Source organism: Hypomesus transpacificus, chromosome 8, assembly GCF_021917145.1.
Source record: "Hypomesus transpacificus isolate Combined female chromosome 8, fHypTra1, whole genome shotgun sequence".
In the NCBI taxonomy this organism is placed as follows: Eukaryota; Metazoa; Chordata; class Actinopteri; order Osmeriformes; family Osmeridae; genus Hypomesus; species Hypomesus transpacificus.
The window spans coordinates 7,995,839-8,018,304 of record NC_061067.1 but is presented as its reverse complement, the minus strand read 5'-3'; the positions used below and the strand labels follow the sequence as shown (position 1 = coordinate 8,018,304).

At 46.8% G+C, this 22,466-nt stretch overlaps 1 protein-coding gene across 11 annotated transcripts in view; it reads right to left on the bottom strand.

Moving 5' to 3' along the window:
• si:ch211-285f17.1 (sickle tail protein) overlaps positions 1-22,466 on the bottom strand; it is a 99,347-nt gene that overhangs the window by 12,081 nt on the left and 64,800 nt on the right. For 9 of the 11 annotated variants that reach the window (XM_047023367.1, XM_047023370.1, XM_047023366.1 and 6 more), the window contains 8 exons: positions 18,040-18,235; positions 15,707-15,905; positions 14,751-14,844; positions 7,561-8,366; positions 5,593-5,697; positions 5,000-5,049; positions 2,607-2,752; positions 348-523 (listed from right to left, as the gene is read on the bottom strand). In XM_047023367.1, the coding sequence (XP_046879323.1) occupies positions 348-523; positions 2,607-2,752; positions 5,000-5,049; positions 5,593-5,697; positions 7,561-8,366; positions 14,751-14,844; positions 15,707-15,905; positions 18,040-18,235 (1,772 nt within the window). Of the gene's footprint in view, positions 1-347; positions 524-2,606; positions 2,753-4,999; positions 5,050-5,592; positions 5,698-7,560; positions 8,367-9,544; positions 9,764-14,750; positions 14,845-15,706; positions 15,906-18,039; positions 18,236-22,466 lie in introns of those variants that run through there. The other 2 variants (XM_047023362.1, XM_047023369.1) reach the window with 2 other exon arrangements.

Genomic DNA, 22,466 nt, shown 5'->3' with positions numbered 1-22,466 from the left:
AGCTGTGTGGGGATTGAAGTATTAGTGTGTGTGTGTGTTAGCTTACCACACCCTGCCTAGCAGAGAGAGGAGCTGATGAGGGAGGTGAGAGCCCTACAGTCCTGAAAGCTGAGGATGACTTAAAGGCAACAATCGCACAGTATGTGGTGCCAAAAGGGATATTGTGATCACTGGAAGTCAGCATGAAGGTAAACAAACCAAACACCTATTCTGTAAATCCTTTCACCCCTGCCCGAAAAAATAATGTTTTTTTTCTTCTGACTCTGGACTCTGTAGGTACAGAAATAAGCCAAGTCATTATCCCTAGTATATGGGTATGTGCAGGGCGTATGTCTAACTGGTGTCACCTTAGCTGGGCCTGCACCCTCTCCTCCAGACTCAGGTACTTGTGTCTGTCCTCCTCCACCTGGACTCTCTGCCTGTGGACGGGGTCCTCCAAGCGCCGCATGGCCTCCTCCAGCTTGGAGCTGATCTCCTGCTCCGCCCGCTTCAGCTGTGCCCGCAGAGCCTCCTGGTTCTGGAGCTGCGACACGCACGCACGCACGCACACACGGGACCACGTCAGACACCCACAAGCACACGCATGAAGAAACACAACGGCGACACACAGTCCACACTCCGAGAGCTTACAGTATTTTACAATCGCTATGACAATTTTTTCAATACTTTTAACACGTTTCCTAAACTCTTGACACAGCTAGCACAACATCCGTCGTGTTGGCTATACAATTAACACATTTCTTGTTGCTTTGACACAAAATGCATAGAGTGAACACAAAATGCTTGAACTTCTTTTACACACAAGCTCAACCAAGACCGAAACCGATTTTTACTGCCTAATTTACCAATGCTTTCACACTGTATGTCAGAACAGATAACATCATGTTCAAAACCTAACTTATTGGCTAAAGTCAAAGTGAACAGCTGTTCATATTGTGAATTGAAACACAAATATATCCCTTGTATTTTATTCCATTGCTACTGAAAAACAGCTGGTTGAAGTTATGCAAATACTGTAAATCACAGCTGATTCCCAACTAGGAAACACTCAGGTGTTGAGGTTCTTTCAATTGCATGACCATATGGTATATAAAGAGGACCTCTTTGGGCTGATCTTGTGTGGAAAAGAACAATATAGAACAACACACAGAAAGTAAGAATAATGATGGACGAGGGAGAAGACAAGTACCAGGACAAGGGAGAGGAGGGGGACAAGGGCAATGGAGAAGGAGAGGAGTTAGAATGTGTGGTGATGCTAAAAGAAGTCCCAGAGCTAGGGTAACTGATGAAATACTGTAAATGGTGTCGGAGCAGAAAACTGGAGGACGGCCCCTAGTGAATTACAGTAAGACTGCCTTTATGTGAAAAGATGTCATGTCTGTCCTTATGTGAACCAGGCTGATCTAGGAGGGATCCTTGAGAGAAGGATTGAGTATCCATCCAAAATGCAAAGTTGCCACAAACTGTGCTCCAGGCATTGGAGGCCTGTTATAACTAATAAGCACGTCATATGTAAGGAACTCATGGGCTCTATCCAGTAACCAAATGAGGACATTAGAACACTGCAACCCCTGAGTTAGCTACATGTCAGGCCGACCCCCTTGGCATATCAAAAATTGACAAGAAGCAGAGAGGGAAATTGACAGGTAATCAACTGGTTATCTTGTTAAACATTTGTGTTTAGAAAGGGGCGGATGTTATAGGAGTATAAAGCAAGCTGTGCTTGCAACTGTTGGGCTTTTCATTTGTGAAATTCCCAGTGTGTGTTTATCCTGTATTGAAGTAAATAAAGCTTCTTGTATTTGATTTCACCACGACTGAGAGTCCTTTTCGATAATCAAAGAGAACCAGATCTCCGACAATGGCAGCTATGTTGTATATTGTTTGCAGTAATGTCCTGTGGCAAAAGAAGCCTTTACTGCATCAATTATGTTTCTGTCTTCTTTTTTTCAATACAGTAACCGTACATTCTATAAACCTACTCTGAGATCGGTCATTCATTTTTTGTTCTGATTTTCTGCACCAAAAAACAACAAAATGCATGCATTTACTAAACCCAACAAAACAAAAATGTTGAGAGGCTTCAAAAGAAACTGCATTGCAAAACACAATCTATGATCCATACACTGTGAGACCTGACACATATAAAAGAATGCAATTTCTGCAATTCCATCTGATGTTATTGTTTTTATGACATTGTGCTATGATTGACTAATAGTTCCTGTTTAAAGATAATGTGTGTTAGTGTTTTGGTAGACATGGTGTATTGTTTGGTGTTATTTTACTGTTATAAAAATTTGAGTTTGAGTTTACAATGTGTGATTTTGAGCATGAAACCATTTTGCCAATTGTGTGTTGTGGTGTGTTTGTGCGTTAAGAGTTTAGGAAACGTGCTATAAGTATTGTTTAAGTATTGTCATAGAGATTCTAAAAAAGTGTCATATGCTGCAACACACGCAAACACACCCTCACCCAGGCCTGCCACACACAACAGCGGACGAACTCGATACCAATGGACTTCTATATGCATTATACATGGTCATGTATTTATAATCTAGGATCATTTCTCTGATTCTAAATCATTCAGCAGGTTGTCAGGGGCGCACCTGTTGCTGTCTCATCAGCACCAGCTGCTGTCGGAGGTCGCTCACGTTCCTCCTGACCTGCAGCAGGTTGGCGTGCGCGGGGGCGGGGACAACGTCCGAGGGCACCGCCGCGGCCACACTCCGGATTGCTAACACCGGCGAATCCCCTAAAAGCCAACAAAGATAGGAGGGAAAAAAAACCACATCAGGTACTGGATAACAACAAGAACAACAACAAGTCTGAGGTTACAGACGTTTGCGCGCCATTTTGGCAGACTAGGCTGTGATAACGGCACACAAATTTTCTCATTTACAAGCACTGAGGAAGAGGATGGAATTAACATAAACAATGATATAACATTCATATCAGTCACAGCAGTTATTCCAATTCCAAGCAGTGGGTGCATCCCGGAGCAGTTATCTTTGAGGACACCATGAAAACTTTAGGAACGCGGCAATCCTCTTTCGAGGGCGGTGAGCGGGCGGGGTATGGCAGGATACCACTCTCTTATTCCGAGCAGATGAAATTCAACACACTGCCTCAGGTATTGTGTTATACACCAACACACGCATTACATCTGAAGTGGAAAAAACCCCACCATGGCTCTCCTGTGGGGATTTTGTTCCCCCTGCTCTTTCTCCTCTACCCTGTTCTTCTGCTGAGTACGAACCACTGGCACCATCCAGGCCAGTCCTGCATTAATGCCTCTAATGTTTAGTGATGAAGGCCCGCTCTCTCCCCCTGGGTCTCACCATCTGTGCTCGGAGCAGAGCGCTGCTTCGTCAGCTGCCATAGCCTCTAACATAGGCCATCCCCTCCATCCCTCCTGACCAACCCTCGTCACTTCCAATCACGGTTAGGGGAGGACCCGGGGCTTCCAAACTGCCGGATGTTTGCGGCGTGAGCAACGTGACTCTGCTCACATGGCCCTCAGAGGCCATCCTTATCTTTGGAAGTGAGAAACAGTCCAGAGTCTGACAGAGTCCCCCGTTTAGTATTGGATTCCAGTAGTTCCTGTGGTGTTTGATTGAAATGGGACACAGGTAGATCTTCAGTCGCTTGGTAACCGACTGGGGTCCCAGTCTGGGTCAATTCCATTTTATTTCAGTCAGAACAGGAAATGATATTTCAATAAGTAATGCATTTAAGCATTGAACCTCCCTGCACTGTTTGCATTTAAAAAATGTGGTAAGGCCTTTTTCCATTATGTAACAGAATTTTGCACCCATTTCTGTTCTGTAGTTGGATCTGAAATGTTCTGTTTTTCAATGATGTTGGCAGACAAGTCCACTGACAGAAGTGCAGCCCCTGCCTAGATGAAGAACAATAGGATAGAGAGAATAGAGAGAATATTCATTGGAGAATCCTCTAAAGATCTCTCTTTGCACAGAGAAAAAGAGAGAGAAAAAGACCGAGCCCAAGAGTGACAGAACACACTGCCATTGTCCTCGTAAACCCTGAGCACCCCTCACCTCACAGTCTCTCCACCCCTCTCGTTCCCTCACGTCTCTTTCTCCCTCTGCCTTTATTCTCCCTCAGTACTACACCCGACAGCTCCACCGACCTGAAGGACAGGTTACAGTGAATGCAGCACTTGTGTCGCTAGCTAGCCGTGTCCTGAACCTGTATACCTTTCCTTCCCTTCTTTCGGATTAGTGCCCCGAGACAAAGATGACCTCAAGTATTCAAACACTGTCTGTTTTATAATGCATCTCTCCTGTGTATGTAGTGTAGCTGGAGGATTTACAGGGGTTTGAGATGAAGTTAAAGATTGAAGCTTGGTCAGTTTCTCGTGTTTGATGTGATATGTGATATTTAAGGCATGAGGAAGGTCGTCTCTTGGTGTTTGGTGAGATTGTGGGGCACCTGCATGATACAATCTAGCCTGGTATGAGAAAGGATATCGCAAGATGAGAGACCCTCGCTAGACGCTCAAGTAATGTTCTTTTTATTCAATACATTTTTTATTTCTTTCTATTTCTTTTTGATCAAACCCACAGATGAGATGGAGTCTCTGAATAACCCAGGGGCCTGAGAAAGATCGACTGTCTTGGTCCAAGTCATGCTTTCAGCAGCCGATATTAGCTTGGTGTTTTTTTTCTCCCTGCCTGTCTCACCTTCTCTATGTCTTCACTCACTAACTCTCTTTGCCTTGATTCTGTGTGGGAGACGAGGAGGGGACTTGAAGGCCGATATGAAGTGGCGATGAGAAGATTTGGCTGGATAGCTCTTCTCTTCTGAAGGGGTGCACATGACTGACCATGCCGATGGAGGTTAACTAACCTGTCTGGACCATGCATCACGGGAAGGCGTATTAAGTCAGGACGCTACAAATGATCTTCTAAGACGAAGATAACACAGTTACACAAGAGTGTCCTGGAGCATAATGTGGTATGTATGGGATATTACTGACCTGCACTGTGTGAACTGTGACTTGGAGAGGCTGTCTTCGTTGATCTCTCACTGAAGAGAGGGACAGAGAGACACAGGGAGAGAAGTGGAGAGAGAGAGACATTGGTAGTTGCTGTTACTTCATAGTGGAGTCGTTTCTCTAGGAAGTTACAATAGGAATGAATGTTAAATATTAGTGGAACACATGTACATTCCGACAGACAATGTGGTTGACATACAAAGAGGGTTAAACATGACAGTTGTTAATAAGCTGTTTGAGCTTATCCCAAGTCTCTAACATACACTTGCAATGTCATGACAGTTAGCTTCAATTCTCTAAAGAACATGCTGAAATGTAGTCAAATGTAGTCTTGTTATGCAGTCAGGTAAACCAACCAGTCAACAGCCATTTTGGGGGGGATAAAAGGAGAGGTTCAGGAAAATGACTCCATGTTATACCCTGGGTACTATTTCATCCTATTAGCGTTTTGTTTACCCTGCAGTAGCTGACTGATATGATCACAACTGATTCGTATTGGCTGGACAGCTGGGGTTTTATCCTTCTAGAAAACTCCCAGGCTTCATCACTCTCTTGCTCTTCTTCTACATGCTTACCTGAGAGGCTCCTCGGTGACAATAGAGTTTGGACTCTTTAAAAGTGCATGCTGAACAAGACCAGTCAAGCTGGCAATCTGTTGCTCCATAGCCTTCATTCGCTGTCTGCAGGAAACATCAGAACATAAAGCTTTTAACACTGGGGCTTGTGTGGTCATTCATGACATCATCTTTTGTTTTTTTACAACTCAGCCTAATCATGAAGGAAGTACCTGCATTTAAGGCTTGGTTGAGGAAGCTGATTTGATCATTTTATTTAATATATATATATATATTATGTATGGATTAATAAACAAATGGCGGGCAAAAAATAAAAGTCTTCCAAGTTTTAGAATAACTTTCCTAAAGCACTCAATAGCTGATTCAGACAGAGAAACCCTATACTTTGGTCAAGCATGGTCTGAACTGTACACCCTTAGTATGTCTGCAATGCCCTCCCAGTCAAACCACTCCAGTATTCTGGATGTAAAACAAACCAACATCAGTGGTTGGAACAAGCATAGGGCTGTCTGGTAGATTAAGCCCCTTGGCTTCCAATGAGTCTACATCATTGGGGCTTTCCCATTCAGAGCTAAAACAATAGGGTGAGTCACGAGTTACTGGTGCTCGGACGAAGACGACACAGACCTCATCAATTCTCATGTTACCTTCGAGTTATTCATGGAAAACCGTGATAGGGGAGTGAATAAAGCTCCTTATCAGGGGCTTGGAGTCAGAGCGGTGAGGCCATGGACAAATAGCAAGGCTCTTGTGTTCACATGTCATCACTTGTCTAATGGGGGCTGTGGAGAAGCAGGAGGGGGAGGGGGAGGTAGGGGGAAGAGGGCAACTGAGGACAACGAGAAGGTCTGTGACTCAAGATGTTGTTGTATGGAGCCAGAGACCTCTGAACATATAGCCAAAGAGTGGGGGGATTGTTACCTGGCTGGCCGTACTGTACAGGCAACACCTGTACTGTGGGTACAACATGCTGCATGTGACTGTTTGGTGAGTATACCATGTGGTGTCTGGAAATGTCAACTCGTTTCATGTTCATGGCCCCCCTGAAGACACTCAGGCAGAGAATAAGTCATTTGAGAGGAGAGAATAAAAGACGAAAAAATGAATGGAAACAAATGCCTTTGTCACGCCAGTACCGTTGGTGTGGTCGCACCGCACAGGTGGTCCTCATAGATCTGGTCCAGCGATTACCCCGTTCCAGGAGCTCCAGGTCTTACTCATACCACCTGGTCAATATTTTCTCCCCCCTACACCAACTCCCTGCCTCCATGTGAAGGCCCTCCAGGGAAGCCTTCTGTGAAATGCCAACTGGACAGCTTCGCTCCCCCGGGCTTCACTTGTTTGTGTGCCCGTCTCGCTCCTTCTGTTCAAACCCAACTGACCAAACTGCCCGGCTGAAAAACCCATGGCAGTGTGCTGCACAGCTTTGCTCCAGGCGACCCAGATGAATGTTGTTCAAATAACCAGGCAAGTCAGATGAATGTTGTTCAAATAACCAAGCCAGAGAATATACACCAAAATATACAGTCCTGCATGCAGGTGGCTGTGAGGTGCTATCCTGTTACTGCGCTTGGTAAACACACCTAGTCTGTCATGGCCAAGCCAAGTTCTACCGAAATAAAGAAATACTAATCCACACTGTCTGGCCTGTGGCTTCCAGGAGGATTGTGGGTAAGCTGTTCACACAAGCAGAGCTGGTCACACACGCAGATCCGGACAAACTAGATCCAGATAAAATAGACACAAGCCAGGCCGTCCAGTCTCAACCGCTGGGTTCGGCTTGACTGTTCAAAACACATGGACGAAGGCCGGGTCTCTACCCTTGCAGAAGATGAGGATGATGATGAGGCTTAGGGTTACAACAGCCCAGCCGTACTGTTAGGGTGGCAACAGGGATGCAGAGTTAGTCCATGCTCCATGCTCCACCCCCCACCCATCTGTCCCACCTTGGGTCCCCGTGAGGCTTACCGTGTCTGGGGGTCACTGGCCGGCGGGATGGGCCCATGACCCTGGAGGTCAACCACCACAGGAGAGCCCATGTTGCTCCTGGACTTGGACGCCACTTCCTCCTTCCTGAAGGACTGACGCACAGGCGAGGAGCGCTCCATGTGCGTGGCGTGGGGGGGCGGCACACCTCCGTGGGGGGGCGGGCCGCCGTGGATGTCAATCACCCGGACCTCGGTCATCCTGTGTGGCGAGGGGGGCGGGGTCTTGGAGCCAAGCGTTGGTAGCTGGCTGTTGCGGGACTTCTGGCGGTAGAGGGCGGGGTGCTCCATGGTGTCCGTGGGGCTGGGCCCGCTGTAGGAGCCTGTGGAGCGGATGGAGGACCGGTGGTAACCCCCCAGGCCGTGCTCAGGACTGTCCCCAGGTAGGGGGTGCCCTACGTGGGCAGAGGCCAGGCTCGTTCTCCCCTCGTGGAGCAGGTAAGGATCCACGTACAGCCCCTCGTTGCCCCGGGCCAAGCTATGGCTCTTCCCACCTCCCATGTCCTCATCCGGCTTGACGTCCCGTCGCTCCAGAATGGCGCTCGGGCAGGGGGACACGGAGCGGCCCGGGGGGGTGGCGGTGGCGATGCGGTCCCGGGGAATGGTGGTGCTGGCCGGTAGAGGCCCCTGGCGAGGGCCGAAAGGGATCCGGGAGGGCGAGGGGGGCAGGGAGTGGGGGGTAGTGGGCGACATGGCGCCCTGCATGGGGTGGAGGGGCGGGGGGCCCATGGGGGGCTGCCGCAGGGGGTGCTGGACTTCTCGGCTGGCATACATCATCTCTCTGTGCATCTGAAATGCAGAGTCACAGAATGAAACACACTCCAAGCCACACACACAACATCAGATTTACAACAAACCCTGGCAATCTTCGGTTAGCGAATAGCAACGCAAAACGCGAATAGCAAAGTCTATCTTGGAGTATAGCTGAAACTCTTGTTTGTTTTGTGTGTGTCCTGCCACCATAATGAAAATAAAACATTGCTCTAACCCCGTTAAGGCTGTTGTTTCTCAAAATATTTTGTGACAAGATTGAACCGTCAGCAAAGAGAATCAAAGAACAGTCGACACACACTTTTGCACAGTGACATTTCATTTCACTGAAAAATCCTTTATAAATTGTATTCTGCCTCACATTGTGAATACAATAGCACTGTACAAGATTTTTGTCCCGGATAACTAGCATTTCACATTTCTTTCAAAAGCTGCAACATTTACCTCCAGCGTTTTGCCAAAGTTTACATAATGCTCAGAAATGTCAATAGGCCTCTCCCAGATAACACTGTGGCTTTCCAAACAGCCTCACATATGAAAACACTATGTGAGAAAGACCTCAGCTATGCTGGCCTTGGGGGCAAGAAAGTAGCTAGTTAATTTGCAACAGATTTGTTCTGGCACTTTTCTCATTCTTTTTTTTTTTGGAACAGGAGGCCGGAACAGGCAGCTACGGCCTTGTCCTGACCACCCATTGAGGATTGCTGAGTACTGATGGACCATGAAACCCAACATGATGCAACTATGGTTGTGGTTAAAAGTTAACGGAGTGAAATCTCATGTTGCGGATTACATAGATGACAGTGAAACTCGGCAGTCGGAAGGCATGCAGAGCTATGAGCTCAGAGGAATGTGTAGCTAACTTGCAAGCAGGAGCCTTGCAGTGACAGTGAGATCATTTCATCAAGGGTTTCGGTGGCGAGTCACCTGCAACTTTAAAAGGAATCCGACAGAGAAAGTTTCCGTGTGAACATCTAGTCTCAATCTACACAATGCTTCCCCATACCATGCATGTATGACAAACCCTTGTATTACAAAAGGAGACTTGGGACTCAATGCAACTCTAAGTGATAATAAAGGTGACATCATAAAGGATCACTGCTGAATACAGGCTAAGACTGTGTTGGGTTACACGTCCTTGTCAAATTATTAAAAAGTACAGAAGAAACTTTGTAGAGGGTTATACAAACACTCACCATGTTCAAGGGAAGCTGCATATTTTCAAACAGAGGTGGGCGCAAATCTATGGACTGGCGGTGTGAAACATTGCAACAACTTGTGGCAGGAGTCTTGCAAACTTTGCACGCAACCTTGAATATTATCAACCCTTCTAACTCCCTCCTCTGTGCTGCCAAACAATCAAAGCTTTGTTCAGACGAAGCATGAGTCATAGGTTACACCTCAATGAGAGGTGAGCAGGTCACCGTTTTGAATATCGTCGGACAAGGATTCTCTCTGACTGAAGGTCGTTTTTGCAGTGTAGCCCACTGTCCAAGTCTTTTTTTTATTTTTATAGGTAAACATGTAGTCTCATAAAAACCATGTGAAGCACAATTCTTATCTGAATGATTCAAGCTCCTTCCTTTAAATGAAAGAGAATGTACTACAGCACAATAAGGTGGCAGCCTGTGTGTGTGTAGAATTGAAAAAGCAATAAAGGCTAAAAGCTTGTATCAGCGAACAAAGACAATGCCTGGGCTGGGAACACTCACAAAGACAAACAAGAGCTTTACGTCTCTACAAGGTTCCTACCCGGTAAAGGAAAATACGTATACAAATATCCTGGAGATACAGGTCTGGCCAGAAACACAGTATTCATTTCAAAAACTTCAGAACAGCATGTTCTAAATCAATTAATCAATATAAGGCTTAAGATGGTAGAAGTACAACGACGCCTTAACTTATTTGGATTAGTATAATTATACCTAAATACACTTGAGTACAAACTTTCTATTTGTCTTGTCTTTGACTTGTTATTGTCTTTGCCAAGGTGTGCAGTCGAAGGAAAAGTACAGGAGAACTACAGTACCAGGGCTGGGCAAGCAGTGCTGTACTGTATCTAAGCACACAGTGCCATTCCTGTGCTCTCTGGTACGTACCACAGCCACACAGGACAGCTATGGCTGTCAATCACAAGCAGATGCTATTGTACCTTACAGGGTCTACAAGCATTTTGTTTCTCAAATATCATGACCTTAAGAGGCAACGGTCTGGATTTGGTCAGTAGACCTATAAAACTCTGGCGAAACAAATCAGAAAATGAGTGTTCAGATGTGAGGCTATGAGGGGCTAACATGGGAACATTTGGTTTGCATTTGGCTCATGCTGCTTTTTTAAAGACTTTTTCCCTTCTACCTCTTCCCTCTTTCTATTTCACCCTCTCTCTCTTGTTGTTATTAGAAGTACAACATGTCTGGGAGGAACTCATAAAGACCCCTCAATACCGCACGGTTGTTACTTGTTAGATTGAAGACTGACTCCAGTTGTACACCAGGTCGACATCCACAGGCTATCTGAAGATTAAGCTGATGCTTAAACTGAAATAAGAATGCCAATGTATCCATGGAAAGGCAGAACGACAGTATATTAGCCTACTGTTGATTCTACCCTGGAAATAGCTGACTGTGATGAATAATCCTCAAAACACAGCTGATATAACATTGTTAAAACCAGGTGCAAAAATAATCCTCAGAGAAACAGTTCTTTATCATCAATAAAGATTTAAGTAGCACTATGTCATTAAGTGTGAGAATAACATTTGATCAAAATTAAAAAGGGAAAAAATTGAAGATAACAGGGTATTATCCTGAGGTGAACCACTTTACAGTGAACCATTAGCCCAAAGTTAAAACTATGTACAAAACACAAGCAACAGCAAACACTGGTGTTGTGTACACAAAATCACTTCACATGAGTCTGTTGAGGGGCCAGCCTCTATTGATGTTCAAATATGCAGAGCTGCGAACATGTTGACACATGAAGATTTGAAGCTGACAGAGCAACAATTTTCTTGAACTATTTCATACTAAAGCTAGAGTAATACTGTAGCTAATGCTAACTGGACCTAATTTTACATTATGACTTCATTTACAAACCAAAAAGAGCTGTTTATTAATCCGATGATGCTCTGTACTATTTAAATAATCTGAATGGAAGAAAGAGAACATCTGGCATTATGGAAGGAGAAAAAAAATATTGCTAGCTGAGTACGACATGGTTCAGGCCAGAGGACTCAGTAGTAGTGATTACTTCATACTTTATTAGACACAATACAATCCATGTTTTGCCATAATGGTTCTGCTCACAGAGGCTCCCTGCCGCACCCAAAGGAGACACTGTCTCCACATCTGAGCAGAGAGCAGCGACGCATTCCCCCTACAAAAGGAGCGCAGCACCAAGGGTGGAGGCCGGGGAGGCGGAGGCAGTGAGCATCCTTTGTCGCACTAAGCAATGCAGAGTGCAGTAATATCCTGTTTAAATAGCCCGCCATAGCCAGCCTGCTAAAGCAGGTGTGCCCAGCCTGTGGGATAGGATGAGATGCTGGTGACGCGCTGAGGACTCCGAGTCTTCTGCATGAACCAGCTCCGCCTGATTTCAGAAACTTTATGAAGAACTTCAAGATAATACTGATAAAAAGAAACACTGTTCAGCCCACCATAGACGAACCATCCTCCAACCCCTCTCCTCCCATCCTCCCCCACCCTCCCCCCTCTTCCCCCCTACACGGTGTTTGAACAGGTGCGGCCCTCATTCAGTTTTAGTAGCTGTCCCTGCTTCTAGAATGGTAGTTTTCGGCTTTCATAATAAAACGAGACTTGCCAATGCAAGGCGGTATCAGAAAGGCCTTTGTCTCGGAGGGAACATCTGCAGTCTGAGCTTATCATCTGTCAAAAATAAAGCTACTGTTTATCTTGTGTGTGTGTGTGCGTGTGTGTGTCGGTCTGTCTGCAAGGGGCATTCTGCCATCAGCTAATCAGACCAATTGTAAAAACAGGGCACTGATTCAGACAGTCATTATATTTCATAGCAGAACATTATTCTCGATTGATTCAGCACAAATGTAATTTCTTTGACTAGTTCAAGCTAAAACAACTGTTGCAGATTGATTTGCCTACAAATTACCATTTGTTATCAAGTGCATGATGCAACATTTTCTTGCAGCATTAGATTCAAAAACAATCTAGACTTCGATGTCTGCTTTATTTTGCAAGAAGGGGAAATCTGTACCATGTGACCTACAGGTTCACACTTGACATTTTGCTAAATGTTGATTGGTTGGGACGACACGAAAGAGCTCAGTCTAATCTGTACCAAGCCTTGTTTTGAGACATACCCATAATCTAACCTCTCTCTCTCTCTCTCTCTCTCTCTCTCTCTCTCTCTCTCTCTCTCTCTCTCTCTCTCTCTCTCAGACACAAAGAACACATTTTCTTTCCATCATTCTATCACACACACACCCAACATCATATATTATACTCCTGTCTCTCTCACGTGCTCTCACACATACACAAAATAACATACAAAATGAATAAATAACATGCAAAGAAACATGATGCATTTCACATGTCTAATGTGTTGCAGACCACACCTATCAGAAGAATCCAGATTTTGTCTGTTGAGACAAGAGTGTGTAACAGCTTGGGGGCTAAACTGCTTGATGGTGCTGATAAGACAGGCCACATCAGAGACAGACAGGGCACGAGAGGCACACATCAGAGGCAGAGAGCCACACATCAGCAACAACTCTCCAACACTCTACTTGGGATGCATAATGGCCTGCCAGTCCACCTTAAAGTTGCACTAGAACATAAAAAATATTATATATGATATAAATAAATTCAAATATGAGAAACAGTGCACCCAATTCTAAGAACAACTTCTGCGCTCTCCTCCAGCTCAAGTTAGATTGACAGTCTTTACACAAAAGAAGATGGAATAATTGTCTGGAAAGGAACGACTGCTTCAAAAAACTGAAATTCATCTTCCGCTGGCACTGAGCTGTCTGTGCTAAACAACTCCGAGGGCCTCCCTAGCTACGAAATGTTTAGCATTGCTCGTTTATGTTAAAAGCAGCTAGGGCTATCCTAAAAAGGCTTTCTTTAAATATTCCTTATGAACTGTTGCACCTCCAGTTTGGAAGCCTTCTTGCTCTCTGCCTGCTTATCCTCCCAAAGCCCCCCTCCATCCTGCCTTATTTGTCTTCTTCTCCCACTCATTCTCTTGACCTTTCAGAGCCCCCTCAAAGTGTGTTACCATCCAGGGCAACACTTTCATAAGCTTTTAGAGGAACTTAAACTACCCCCCCCCCCCCCCCCCCCCCCCCACTCTCCCCCTCAGATTCCACAAAAGCACCTGCACTCCCTTTATCTAGGCTGAATCGTATTTTCCCCAGGAGAATATGAATAGTATGAATATAATGCTGAGGATGTTTCCTAGCAATCCACGTGGAGAGGGGAAGGCAGGGGGGGCAGATCAAGCCTTAGAGCCTGGATTACAGAGAAGGACAGGGGTCTGCTGGCCCCAGAGGATTTAAGGTGGAGGAACACACAAGGAATGAGGCCTTAGGAAGCTTTAGTTCCGTTGCATCGACGGGAAACAAAAATAATGTGTGTGTGTGTGAGGGAGGGAGGTGGGGGTTGGGGGGTGAGATTAGGGGGAGATTTGGAGAAGAATGGAGAAAGAAAAAGTCCTGTGAATCTAGGTTCAATCCCTCCTCCATTCATCCCCCACTCCCTTCCCAGCAACGTTGTAGTGAGACGTGCATGCGGGCCTGCCTCCACAGGGCTGCCCCTCCTCTTCAGCCCTCCCACTTGCTGGATTGACACGCCCTCACACCCCTCCGCCCCCAAATCAGAAAAAAAGGCACGGTTAAGTTGATGAGGTGGTGGGGAGCACAGACCACAAGAGTGTCTCGATGGGCGATGAGTAGAAGGAAAAGACAATGGAAAGGTGGAGAAGGAGGTCAAAGACTGGGGAAGGGGGGGGGACAGAAGAGTAATAAGTGGAGGAGAACAGAGAGAGAAAGGAGACTGGATACGGTAAGGCCCATTGATGACTGTGCCAGTACACTGTGACTTCCCAGACAGTCCTCTGACGTAGCCATTGGCAACCTGCCAGGCGGTGTGACTGACACTCATAAACAATTCCACCTTTACCCTTGTTACTCCGCGGGTGGGGTTCTGGGAATTACACACTCACTCACTACCAACAAATACAATTTCTATACACAAAATAAAAATGGTTCAAAGTCCAAACCTAACCTCATTCTAGTTTAGTTAGAATTACCCCCAGGTAAAGTTGGCTGTCAACGACGGTGTGGCCTGGCTCAGATCAGGGAGCAATGCTTGGATGACCACCCCACTTCAGTGGCACCCCCAGGGGGGTGGTGAGCTTGGTACTCACCCTGGCGTCTCCGTTGGTGGGTCTGGGGCCGTGGCTGAAGGCCTGCGCCGGGTCCTTGTGGTACACCTTGAGGCAGGAGTGGTCTGTGATGTTCCTGTGGGGAAACACATCCACTGGTAAAGCAATGGCCCAGAGGTCTCCGTCAGAGAGCGGCCGGTCCTGCCTGGACCTGGGTCTCCTGTACCCTGCCATGGGCCAGTATTCAGCCATGGCCACGTCGTACCCAGACAGCCTTCTCCTGGAGTCAGACATCGCGCCACACTTCCATCCGTGTCCAAGGATTCGAATTATACCCGAAGCCTCAAATGACTCATAGGGAAATCTACAAACGGTGTTGTGGACGTTTTGTTGACTGAAACAATGACTTTTCTCGTCTTTTCGGATATGTGCTCAGTGCTGATGTGCGGCTTCTTGAAGTGTTCTGTACCTCTGTGCTGTATTAGCCTCGGTAACCCACGTGACAGCTTTTTACTGCTGTTACATAACACAACTGAGATAGTCCCAAAGTACACATTGCACACAATACACGGCTGAAGTCGAGGTATAGCTTTCGGAAAGAAGCTTTGATTCTTTTTTCTGGTGTTCTGCACTGTGTTTGACGTTGTTCGGAAACAAACATTGAAATCATTTGAGCAATAAGGAAGACAGTCAAGGAAAACAGATTAGGATAAGAGGGTTTTTGAGAGGGGCTTGTAAGTTGTTGGGTAGCCTCTGTATCCGCAGCCTTATTGATTTTGTTTGGAGAGGAGGAAGCGGACGAGCAGGCTGCTCCAGGCCCAGGTCACTTCCTGTGTAGAGAGGGCTTAGACAGGAAGTAGCAAAGGAAGGGGGAAAAGGAAGGCAGCAGGGTAGCAATGACAACCTGGGAGGAGGGGGGGGAGACACACCCAAAAGGATCTGCTTCCACAAAGACAAACAGGCACATCCATGGACACGACCAGACCCAAACCACCCACCTGACGTCGGTGAGCTCGTAGTAGACGTTCCTCATGTCGTCCTTGATGTAGACGGCCACACTGGGGGACTCCAGCATCTTCATGGTGAGCTGCTGGGGGAAGGCACTGACGAACAGCGCCCGCACCGTGTCCGAGCTGGTGATCTCGTTGGGCATGCGGATCTGCTTGGTCTCGTCGCCGTACTGCAGGTACAGAACACCTGGGGGGGCGTGTGTTCAAATATGAAGTCCAGTATGCCGTCAGAAAGCCATCTTTTAGGATTTAGCGGCGATTATGGGTCCACAGTGGTTATGGGGGGTGTTCGTTTAAGTACAGAAATGATGTGTGTGTGAGATTTGATACACAGAGAGAGAGAGAGAGAGAGAGAGAGAGAGAGAGAGAGAAGCAGAGGTGGAGAGAAAGAGAGAGAGATAGAGAGATTGTGTGCATGTGTGTCTCCTGTAAAGATCAAAGATGGCACATTGAATTCCCTTGTGGTCTGTGTGATTGAGAGGGCTGGGGGAACAGGGGGCGGGGCGATGTGTGATGTGGGCGGAAACATGTAACTTTACATCAAAGTGTCCTGCTCCAGTGCCTCTGAACTAAGGGTGTGGCTACTTCACGGTTCACCACCAAAACAGATGTCTCCTAGGATGCCTGTTTAAGTCAAAGCTTATAACACAGCATCATGATAAATACACAGAACTTAAAAACCTTCTTCATGGAAACACCAGGATTTGTACAAGATTTTCCTTGATGCAGGATTTTTGGGGGGGAGGCAACACAACATTGAACAATATTGTTGTGCTGTTACAGATCCTCATTTCTTTTCCTTCCTCTGTTCCACCCTTTAATGTTCCTCTGTTTCTCTCTCTCTCTCTCTCCATCAATGACTGAGCCAGTAAAAGCTCCCGAATGTGGGTGAAATATTACACATGCTACATGCACCTTGAAACAGGAGAGAGGGAGAAGCATGACTTTGGGAAACATAAACTGCTGAGTTGCGCAGTGGCCCACACACACACCTCAGTATGAGTTTCCCTTGTAATAACTTCACAAATGTGTTTTTCTTTTATAAAAACTAATATTGCCCCTTCCTTGGTTTGCGGTTATACTAACAGCACAGAGCAAGTCACCACATAATTTTGAGACTTCACAATACATACTGTAGCATTCATGTGATCTGGCTTTCACCGGTGTGGGTTACAGAGCAACATGTGGGTGCTCATTGGCCGATTTCACTCAAAATGAAAACCAAATGTTCAGGTTGCCGCGGAAACAAATGAAGTAAAAAGAACAGACATTCTCTGATAATCCTCTGGTTGTTCCGGACTTCAAAACAGACTCAACTCCACTCTGTCCTAATGCCTAATGGGACACCGTGCTCCACCTCCGACCCAATCCCAACTGCAGGGACCTCCTGGTAGCACTTAACTCCACACTTTCCAACAGCAACACAAGCTCTCAAACCTACAAATCTATGCCGTATTAAAGGAAGTAGAGAAACTTACTGGACGGATTTAAAGGACTTCCTTGATCCCTGCAGCGTCTTGAGGAACTGCAGAGAGTGTTCTGAGTGAAAGTGCTGTGCTGATCCCTCTGCCAGTGCTGGCTTCTAGGACGAACCATGTGTCTCGAAAGACCAAACTGGGAGTGTGTGTGTGTGTGTGGGGGTGGAGGGCCACCGAAGGAACTCTGGGTAATGTTCCCCTTGTTTCTCCGCCCCCTTTCTCACCCCATAAACGCTCTGGTGTCACAACGCTTTCTGCAGATGTGTGTGTGTGTGTGTGTGTTTCACGTGGTACGGGAGTATAGAATATTCTTCGATTTTACACAATATTTTTTCACTCTCATGGCTTGGTCTGGGAAGGGAAACCACCGCCGTTGGGTTCCCTCCTTCTCACTCTGGTCAACAGCAGCTCCACACAATCACCCTCTTTTTCAGAGACAAAAAAGAACGAAGAGCAAGACAATGATTACCTTCCCCACATAAAAGGAGTTTGTTTACGCTCGTAAGTCACCCATTAAACTGCAATATCCTGTCAGTTGGACTGCAGCACATGCTGCGATGAGAGAGCTCCCTTGTTGTCCATGGCCGCACACAACTTTGGGGATTTCTCGACATTGCAGTTAATGAAGTGGCCGAGTGAATTGATAACGTGCCTGTGGTCTATAATCCAGTAAATAACATGACGGCACATTGTGGGGCTGTGTGCTGTAATCTCCCGGTGCAGGGGAAATGAATTCTAATTACAGCTAAGCTCAGAGATGGGAAAAGTGGGGGAGGAGAGTAGACTGCAGCGCGGTCACACATGCCAGTGTTGCAACACCTGCTGGCTGGCCGAGGTAGCTACCTAAGGAGCGGTCCTTGGTCTGGTTGGTGGAGCGCACCACAGGCAGGCTGGCCCTGGATCGGCTGCCACGGGTGAAGGCGCTGGGGGATTCCGCCTCCGACATGGTGTCCAGGGACTCGATGGAGGCCAGGGAGAGATGCTCAGCCTGCTCCCCAACACCGGGCACAGGGCTGGGGCCGTGCTTAGGGCTCCTACCCTGGAAGGGGGGAAGAGAGAGAGAAAGAGGGAGAGAGAGGGAAGACAAGGGGTCAAACTCACAGGACCACACCACAGCAAACTGATTTACAGAAGAGAAGAGCAGCAGATTATGCTTTAGTCTTCGAAATTGATAGAATAGTTTCAGCCGTCAGAGACACGACCTGTGCAACAATTCAAGTCAGAACACACCTGTTCAAAGGTAAAAAAAAAATGCCTATGGAGGGAAAAATCTGTTTCTAATCTCACACAATTAGTAATGTCACACTTTTAATGGTCTTGGCAGAACACTGTGCGCTGTAAGCATGCCTACAAGCTGTCGAGAGCCCATGTTAACACGCTGTCAAAAGAAATACATTTCACTATTATCTTTTGAAGACTCACCAGTTACATTAACATGCTTCAGAAATGTGTTCAGAAAGAGTGGCGCACCAAGGCTTTGGACGGCTACTAAACGTGAGTGTTTGAGTGCTTGTGCATTCACGTTTAAGTACTTTAGTGTGTGTGTGTGTGTGATGAAAAGTCATCTCTTCAGCTGGGGCAGTGTGTGAGTTAATAGCTGGGGTCAGCGCACACTGAGGCCTTTATGAAAGCAGGCACTGCTGCTTTGCTTATGCCAGGGAGATAATGGGTTTGTGGACACGCGGCCAGGGCCGTACGTGCACCAACGCGAGCACATGGAAACGCTGACGCACGCGTGCACACACAAGCACACTCATACACACTCACACACACACTCACACACACAAGCACACTCATACACACGCACACACATACAGTCAGGGTGGGTTGAATGGGACAAACAATTGATGAAGCTATCTGACCCCCCCCGTGGCTTGCTTGGCAAGAGTAGCTGGCATGAGTGCGTAGGGGCAGATGTTGAGGCAGGGAGGCCCAGCAAGGGAGCACACAGGAACAGAGAGGTTAGTTGGGATGCAGGAACTGAAAAAACACACACAGGGAATCCCACAGTCATGGGGAATGATGCAGATAAGGTCAAAGGCAGACTAACTCTGTCGGGCGATTGTATTTTCAGCAAGTACTTCTGAATGTCGAGCTCAGTGTGAAGAGAGGAGAGCATGATCTGCAGGGACTGAAGGAGGGGGAAGAGGAGGAGGGAGGAGGGAGGTATGGGAAGAGAGGCAGGAGGGGTGGAGAGGGAGGGGGAAGATGGAGAGATGGAAGGAAGATGTTCAAACACACATCGAAAAGCTCATCCAGAAAAGAGCACACACACAGAGAAACTCTGTTCAGCCCCAGTGCTATCTGATAGATACTAATCTTTTACATGGACTACAGACTACAAGGCTAGTGTAAACAATGATCTCTGTGATTGACCTTGTCAGCTGACATCATACTGTAGATAGTGAATGACTGGAGCTACGGTACCTGTCTGTCATTTTAGATTCTTGGCTAATGTAAGGTTTCCTTCTAAAGCCGGCGTCCTCACTCGTAATCGTTCTACTATCGTAGAGCATGCGTTTCTGCTGAGTCATGGTGAAAGGATCCAGGGCCAGTGTGTGTGTGTGTGTGTCACCTTCAGGGTGCAACCACAGAAGCAACCTTACCTGACACAGCAATATAACCCCCCACCACCATCCCCCACCCCCCACCCCCCCCCCTCCCCTGCACAGCCAGAACAGCTGACATAAGCCTCCGTAACTCCTAAAACTCAATTAACAAATACGGACTCCATCCAGCTGGTGGATAAACGTGATCCGGTAGCTGACGGAACCTCGTCAACACGGTGGGGTCAGGACAGGGCGGCGTGTCGACTCAAACCGGGGAGCACGCCGTGAAACCAAAGCCGTGGTCCTGAATCTTTTATGAGCAGCCAATTCCAATTAGGCTGAGAAATGAACTCTGCCTACCTACATTGGACACTTACAACTCATCGCTGCAGGCCGGATGATGTTTGACCATGTTACTGAGATAGATTTGGTGTTGAAGATCCCACCAGAGTGTTTTGGTGGAGGTGAGTGACAGCAAAAGGTTGAATGGGAGGAGCTGTTATGTTAAATGAGACTTAGTGCTTAGTGTTTCCTAAGGAGACACATAATGATGTCTTCACACCCCAAGCACAGAACTGACACATGATGAGCTGAGGAAAGTCTCTCTTTCTCTCCTTTCTCTCTCCATACTATATATATCTATAGATATCTATATATATATACTGTATTACATTATACATCTGACAAGCACATTTGACACCCTGCTCTCACAGAAAACCATTTCCCGTCAAATCTCCACACTTCCTGTGGCTAGCTCCAGATGTCTCAAAACCACAACTCGGTCACCGTTGGCGACCATAAAAAACGTATCCCTCCCCCCCTCGAGACACATAAACCACCAGATCACTAGGTGGTTAGGACACACCCACATTCTCACTCTCAGTGGTTGGTTTTCCCATGGCGGCTGACAGCAACCCCAGCACTTCTACTGCTCTACTGTGTGACCGACACACACACACACACACACACACACACACACACACTCTCATACACAGTCTATACTTATTCCCTCACGGTGGTGATGGATGACAAACAAGTTGAGTTGAGCTGCACTTGTCACGCGCTAATGTAAACGAGTAGAGCAAGTCGTTTTTGAGGTGGCCGTTGATGTTTTTTTAAGACGAGGTTGTCTTCTCACTGAAAATGCATGAATGCCATCAAATGAGTAAATCCTAAATCACCACAAAACCCGTATTAAGTGAGGCAGGCTTTGCCTTAGTTCTGCTTGAATCTCAGAGCGTGTTTCCTCGGGCGTCCACACAGCGGACGACCCTGTTGAGAAGTTTTTTATGTCTGATCCATTTCATACTAGGGAGACTTTGCGCACGGTGAATCCCCTTTATAGACTTGGTGTTGGACCAAAAGCAGTGGTGTACTTTATGTGTGTGTGTGCTTGCCTGTGTCCTGTACCTGCGCCAGTGTGTGTGTGTGTGTGTGTGTGTGTTTGCCTGGGTGTGTATCTATGTGACCAAGCTAACCTTTGAGTGAGTCTTTTGTTCCAGGAAAGCTGACCTGCGAGACAGGACATCCTAGTGACATGGAAAAGCCATCTGATATGTGCCATCATCAAACTTTGTGTGCATGTGTGTGTGTATGTGGATGGGTGAAGAGAATGGGATAAGTATAGTGTGTATCTGGATTTACGTTCATATTTCAATGCTCCAAAATCCCAAACAGCCTCCGGTATTTTCCGAAGAAAAAAGGCTTGTCTGCTTAATTTGAAGCAGTGAAACACGGAGATAAAGGTCTAAACCTTCCTAAAGAGAACCCAAAAGCTCCAAACAACATCCAAGGCTAAGCGAAAACACTAGTATTTTTCATCTCATGCCGTGCCTCATAAGACTGTCATTTCCTAAGATCATACTGGTGTCTTAACACAGAGCCCACCTGACCACCAGACAGACAGTCAGGTAGGCAAGAAGGCAAGTATGCAGACAGACAAACAGACAGGCAGGCAGACTGACAGACAGACAGGTAGGCAAGCAGGCAAGTATGCAGACAGACAAACAGACAGGCAGGCAGGCAGATAGGTAGGCAAGCAGGCAAGTATGCAGACAGACAAACAGACAGGCAGGCAGGCAGATAGGTAGGCAAGCAGGCAAGTATGCAGACAGGCAGGCAGACTGACAGACAGACAGACAGACAGACAGACAGACAGACAGACAGACAGACAGGCAGGCAGGCAGGCAGGCAGGCAGACTGACAGGCAGACCAGCAAAGACAAGCAGAGAGCTGGTGATTAACTTAATGATGGTAGTTAAGCATAATGGCTTCTCTTGTAGCTGCCGTCGAGGGGTGGGTGGGGGGGGGGGACCTTCCTCTGGCTGCATAAGACTAAAACTCGCCGCCAACTCCCTCCATCATCTAGGTAATAGTAGCCTCAAGGGTAGCTGTTCACCTCCGTGTCCACCGCACTCGAAGTGGTCGGAAACGCAAAAATACAGACAGAAATAGCAGCACAAGAGCTGAAGTGTTTGGAAGAAGGGAGATTGGCTTCATGTAGCGAGGCCCTTGCATTTGAACATGTTTCTCTCCAACGTGAAGGCTAAAACTCAACTTTGGTTTCCAGTATATTGTACTTTGTCAAAAACAAGGAACAGTTACTTAACTATCTCCGTCGACACACACCTATTCACACACGCACCTACACACAAGGGCAGATGAGAGCGCGTTCCTTTCTCTCTTCGATTGGAGTCCAAATTCAGAAAAACACACAAACAC